Below are 6,418 nucleotides of genomic sequence, written 5' to 3'. Positions count from 1 at the left end.
TTAGCAGGTCTGACTACATATTACTGATTGGTGCACTAAATATTGTTGTGAACTTATTGACATCACAGCACTATGTGTATGGACAGCAGAACCTATCACACTACCTAACACCCTGCACTGGAACCTAATGCTACTAACTAACTATCTAATGTAATTGAACAGTAAAGCACAGAGCACAGCAATGGCACTGCTGTCTCTCTCAGAACTCCATAAAACTGTAGAAAATTGCTGCTGGGGAGGTTGTTATATAGTACGGGGTAGGCAACTTTCCTATTGGTTGCCTGGGATGTTGCTAAGCTCAGACAAAGACATTGCACCCTTCTCATTGGCCCACAAGCAGAAAGGGAGGTTACTGATGGAAAAAAAAAAACTCTTGAATATTCGCGAATATATAGCACTATATTCTAAATCTTCGCGAATTCTCGAAGTGCCGATATTCACGATTAAAATTAGCGATTCGAATATTCGGGCCAAACACTATTGGCGAGTCCTCCTGAAGATGGTGAGCTATGTCAATAAAAAGCTGGGAGCTTTAGACATAGCTTCTGTTAGTTAATAGTGTAGTTAGTTTAAAAGTTGGCCTTCTAAAAACAGTTTCCTAAAAGCCCTTTTCACATCCTTATTTCTCAGAGCATAGATAATGGGGTTTAATGCAGGGGTGATGACTGTAAACAACACCGCAGTAACCCTGTCTTGCTCCAAGGAATCTTTTGTAGCCGGCCTTAAATATGTGCAGAAAGCAGTTCCAAAATATAAAAGGACCACAGTAAGGTGAGAAGAGCAGGTGGAGAAGGCTTTACTTCTACCTTGATCTGAACGGATATTCTGGAGATGAGTTGCGATAAAGGTATAGGAGATCATAATCAGAACAAATGTGCCTAAGGCTACAGAACCTGTAACTATGTTGACCAAGCTCTCATTGATATGTGTGTCAGTACATGCCAACTTCAAGAGAGGTTTAATATCACAGTAGAAATGTTTTACTTGGTTCTTGTTGCAGAAAGGAAGCCTGGAAGTCAAAATGGTATGGAACAATGAGTATAAGAAACCAATAAGCCAAGATGTGAATGCTAGTTGAAGACACATTGCCCTAGCCATAAGGATGTGGTATCTCAATGGGTTACAAATGGCAACATATCTGTCATAAGACATTGATGCAAGGAGCATGGCTTCAGTGCTTCCCAAGAAATGAAAGATGTGGAGCTGGACTATGCAACCTTGGAAGGATATTTTTTTGTCTTCCACGAGTAAACCGGACAACATCTTGGGAACTGTTGTGGTGGCATAGAAGAACTCCAGGAATGAAAGGTTTCCCAATAGAAAGTACATTGGAGTGTGAAGAACATGGTCAGTAATAACCACTGTCACAATGCTTATATTGCCAACAGAACTTAGGAGGTAGAAAAAAAGAAAAGTTACAAAGAAGAAAACCTGTAGCTCCCGGAGATCGGTGATGCCTAGAAGTATGAATTCTGTCACAATGGTCTCATTCACCTCTTCCATTTGAATCTGTAAGCGAAATATGCACAATTTTTCAAAACTTTTAATATCTGCTTAACCCAAAATATTACATTTTACAATTACTTTTTTTTTTCTTGTTTTGACTTAAAGGGATTCTGTCACCTCCCCTAAGGCAAAAAACGATTTAAAACCAGCCATGCAGCACAGCTTACCTGGATTAGGCTGTGCTGTTCAATCTTGAAATCCGTCCAGCAGTTAGTTCAAAAAACGAGTTTGATCAATGAGGAAATGCGTCCTGAAGGTGCCCAGAGGGGCGTTTTTTTCTTCTGAGAGAGCCCAGTCCCGCCCCTTTTTCAGTGCCCAGCCCGCCTTCCTTTTACTTCCTAACCGCCGCCCCCAGCCTGCCACAGCCTCTCCTGCCTCTCCTCCCCCTCCCTCTTGCCGAACGAAGTCTCGCACAGGCGCAGTACCCACTGAGGGCTGCGCCTGTGCGATCATCAGGAGACTGAGGGCGGCAGCTTCATCTTCGTCACTGGGCATGCGCCGAGCCCAGTGACGTCCGATGCTCGCTCTTCCCTGCTGACTGAGGGAAGAGCGAGCATCGGACGTCACTGGGCTCGGCGCATGCCCAGTGACGAAGATGAAGCTGCCGCCCTCAGTCTCCTGATGATCGCACAGGCGCAGCCCTCAGTGGGTACTGCGCCTGTGCGAGACTTCGTTCGGCAAGAGGGAGGGGGAGGAGAGGCAGGAGAGGCTGTGGCAGGCTGGGGGCGGCGGTTAGGAAGTAAAAGGAAGGCGGGCTGGGCACTGAAAAAGGGGCGGGACTGGGCTCTCTCAGAAGAAAAAAACGCCCCTCTGGGCACCTTCAGGACGCATTTCCTCATTGATCAAACTCGTTTTTTGAACTAACTGCTGGACGGATTTCAAGATTGAACAGCACAGCCTAATCCAGGTAAGCTGTGCTGCATGGCTGGTTTTAAATCGTTTTTTGCCTTAGGGGAGGTGACAGAATCCCTTTAAAAAGAGAGTCCAGCTTTATAAACAAAATATGTGTTCTTTGTCAAATGAAACGTCACATGATTTTCTGTTCTCATACCGGTACGATAAAACCAGAATGATCTTCTAACACCTAATCCTTTGTTATCACTTCATCTATTCTCAATTACAATAGGGTCCCGTTCGCTTCATCTGTAAGTAATATCTTAAAAATAAAATAGGATTTTCTGTGTTTACCGAATCTTCTGTTTTCACCTGGATTTTCTTCTCCTATCTTCTGCTCTAAGTAATAATCTGTAGATATACTTCAGTGTGGATGCATCCCATTGAACATTATCTAAAAGTTGGTAGGTAGGTTACATTGAAATTAGATTTTTTTCCACCAGACTTGTGATAACAGATAAAAAGCCTAGGAATATGGATTCACCCATCAAGTTTACAGCTTGCACTTAATGTTTTTCTGAGATTCTGATATTGATGACCTATCCTCAGGACAGTTTATCAATATCAGATCAGCGGGGATCCATCATGTTGGATGCTCCCCACCATCAGCTGTTTTAGGAGGTCACAGCACTCTGGTGAGCATTGTGGTTTCCTCACGGCCTACCAAGCACAATGCTGTCTATTGGAATTCGTTGGTACTATGTATTGCAGCTCAGCCCCATCCACTTGAATGGATCTGAGCTGCACCTAGGCCATATGACTGATGAACATTATTGTAACGGCACCGTTTCCGCAGACAAGGGGTTAAAATCCGTTTAGGCGATATGCCCCTTTCCGAGATGCAGGCACAGCTACTGCAGAACACCAACCTCCCGAACTGGATACAAAATAGCACTCCAAACTGGAACCTCGCGGATAGCTGCCAGCAGACGAGCAGGAAAAGCGTCCAATCGTCTTACACTCCTGGCAATCAGTCTCTAACAGCATATAGGGAATCCCCCCAATAACGAGACAAGGCTCCGTCTTGAGGGTCAGCAGTGGTCTGACGTGCTGGCACACCCAGCCTGGTTTTTATTACAGTTTTGCTAATACAGAACAGATACAACACATCCCCACAATGCATCATGGTTTCCTCCTCTCTGCCTGGGAGACAACCGATGGCAATCCAATTATCTCTCAGGACAAAGGGGAGATCGCCAATACACACGTGGAGACAACAGGACAGACATCACCATTTAAACACACAATGGCACACCCCCACAGCAAACACAGACATTTAACATATCCCCAGATAGCTCAAGTCTGAGTGCATATCATTAGGTGAATGGCACTCAGAATACACGAATACAATAATATTAGCTATCTGGGTGCCCTCACATAACATACAATTTTATAAAACATATCACAGGAACCCCAAAACATGCAATAGCCCCATAACCAATATATCCTCGGAACCGGGGGATCTGGGTGAACCACATGTCCAAAATTCACCCACATCCGTTCAGTAGTTTGGAAGATACAGTTACACTGAAAATATACAAGTTATACCAAAAATAGTCACTAATAAATGTGTCCCCTGTTTGGTAGTTTCAAACTACTGAATGATGTCTCTGTGCACCAAATACAGGCAAGATAGCACCGTGTGGAAAAGTCAGAACAGTGTCTGTGAGCTAAAATGGCCGCTATCTATTGTTCTCACCATGTGCTTCATCCAAGCAAGTAAGGCAAAGGATGCAATCCAGGGACAGAGGGCTCCGTCCCAAGTGCCTTAAGACCCAATAACTTAAGGGACCATAATCCCAGGGCAGGAGGCTGGTAAACAGTCCCCCTCCAAAACACCGTGGCGAGGTTGGTTTCGCCACAATTATGTCACTGGCCTAGTAGGAGATCACAGCACTCAGAAGAGCACTGCAGTCTATTCAAATAGCTGATCAGCTGTTGGCCAAGTGTTGAACTCCCCCTAATCTGATATTGATGACCAATCCAGTTTTATCCACTCTTTAAAAAAAAAAAAAAATGTAATACAAAATTCTAAAAAAGGCACAAAACACAAAAGCAAATTACATACCTTACAGCTAATGTATCCAAGTCAACTGAGGTTCCCAGGGTAACAATAAATAATCTTTTTACAGTCCTGCCATTATCTGTTCATACAAAAAAAAAAAAAAGATACACATTGAGTATGTGCATGTGATGTATACATACTAAATGAGAGAGTCATGTTCAATACTCAAATAGGAACCTTTCCTCTGGGCTGCAAAGCTACTTCAGATACTGGAAAAAAAATATTTTCTTGCATCAATAGAACTTTGTTTCCTACCACCTACATTATACTGCTTTATTGAACCAGGTTCAGAGTTAGGCCTCATGCACACGGCCCGGATGGAAGGGCAGGATAATGAGCTGTCAGACAGGCTAATGGAATTAGATTCTGCAGCTGGCTGTGTAGTGTAAAAAAATGAAATTTGCAAAAGCCACACAATTATTATTTTTTTTTTTTTAGCTCACCAAGATAAATGCAAATCAATAATAAAATTTTTTGAAAAAGTTGGTACACTGTAGTGGCACGATAATTTGTTTTCCAATATTTCCACCCTACATAATGACAAAATAAGAAAATGGTTAAATATGGATCTGTCCCTCAGAAAAAATATAAAAATATTAAATAAAAAAATAAAAAAAAGTACTATACCGGTAACAGTGAGCACAGAACATGAACCTAAGTGAAGTGTCTGGTGGAAGAAATTTTTTGTATTTGGTACAGTTGACTCAAGAAATAACTCAATTATTGCACTTACCAAAAAACATAGAGGAGTTGGAAGAAAGGATTGTCCACAGCTCATGTGCAGATGCTGTATTGTGCCCTTCACATTGGCACAAAGACTAGTTCTCTACACATCTAACAATTTATGCTATATTCTTAGATACAAGGGAATTGCACCCTAAAGGATTAAGTCCCAATACGTCCCAATGCGATTAATGTTTTGCGAGTTCTCTAGATAATTTATTCGCAGGCTGTTCTAAAATTAAAACAATCTTTGCTCAACAACATTAATGGCTTTATTGTATTTTTCTACTATGGCTACAGTATATAATACTAGTAGAAGTAGTAATAGTAACAATTTGTGGTCAATAAACAACTGTACTGTGTTAGGCCTCATGAACACCGGATCCACAAAACACAGATGACGCCCGTGTTGCATCCATAATTTTTTTTGCAGACCCATTGTCTTCACTGGGTCAGTGTTCCACAATTTGTGGCCAAGAATAGGACACTTTCTTTTTGCGGAATTAACATATGGATGCGGAAACCACTCAACATTCCTTTCTGCTCTGAGAAATGGACCTACAGTATCTTTAGAATGAGCAAAGTGAAGGAGTATGTGTGAAGATGTAAAACAGCCCAAAGGCCGGGGCAGGCAGCAGAGGGCCAATATGGAATCAGGCAGAGGTCAGATCAGGCAGCAGAGAATCAGTGACAGGAATAGGGCAGAATAAGGTACAAGATCAAAAACAGAACAGCATGCCTTCACAGAAACTAGCAAGATAATGCTCCTATAACCTCCCCTAGGGGAAGATACCTTAAGTACTCCAGTAATTCCAGCCAATGGCTGGAGAAGATTACAGCATGGGTGTGCTGGGTTTTTTAAAGCTGGGAACATAGATTTGGCCAACTACGGTCGTGCACTAGTAACTAACAGACAAATGCAGCAGCAGAAGATGGGGCACAAAACTCTGGAAGTCAAAACTGCTGCTAGAGGGCAGAGTAAGGCCAGCGGGAACCAGACACCGAGAGCAGCAACAGCAAAGTATTTAGAGTAGCACCCTTGCCTTGCAAGAGGAGCAGAACAGCATGAGGCATGGGCTATTACCATAAAAATACTGTCACCTTATGCCCCCTCTTCTTGAACTGGACCTTTGAAGAACATAAACGTTCTCAAGAGGCTCCCAGGCTCTTTACAGGACCAAAACCAATCAAGAAGAAAGTTTTACCTCCATCTTCAAGCAAATCTCTTTA

General features: G+C 42.6%; 1 protein-coding gene across 1 annotated transcript; it reads right to left on the bottom strand.

Annotated features, from left to right (window-relative positions):
• Positions 1-564: 564 nt before the first annotated feature.
• Positions 565-1,503, bottom strand: LOC122921357 (olfactory receptor 12D2-like). Its single transcript, XM_044271332.1, has one exon. It carries the CDS (start codon positions 1,501-1,503, stop codon positions 565-567), a length of 939 nt encoding a protein of 312 aa, XP_044127267.1.
• Positions 1,504-6,418: the final 4,915 nt, after the last annotated feature.

The sequence above is a fragment of the Bufo gargarizans genome, chromosome 11, assembly GCF_014858855.1.
Source record: "Bufo gargarizans isolate SCDJY-AF-19 chromosome 11, ASM1485885v1, whole genome shotgun sequence".
NCBI classification, from domain to species: Eukaryota; Metazoa; Chordata; class Amphibia; order Anura; family Bufonidae; genus Bufo; species Bufo gargarizans.
This window is presented reverse-complemented; position numbering and strand designations above follow the sequence as displayed.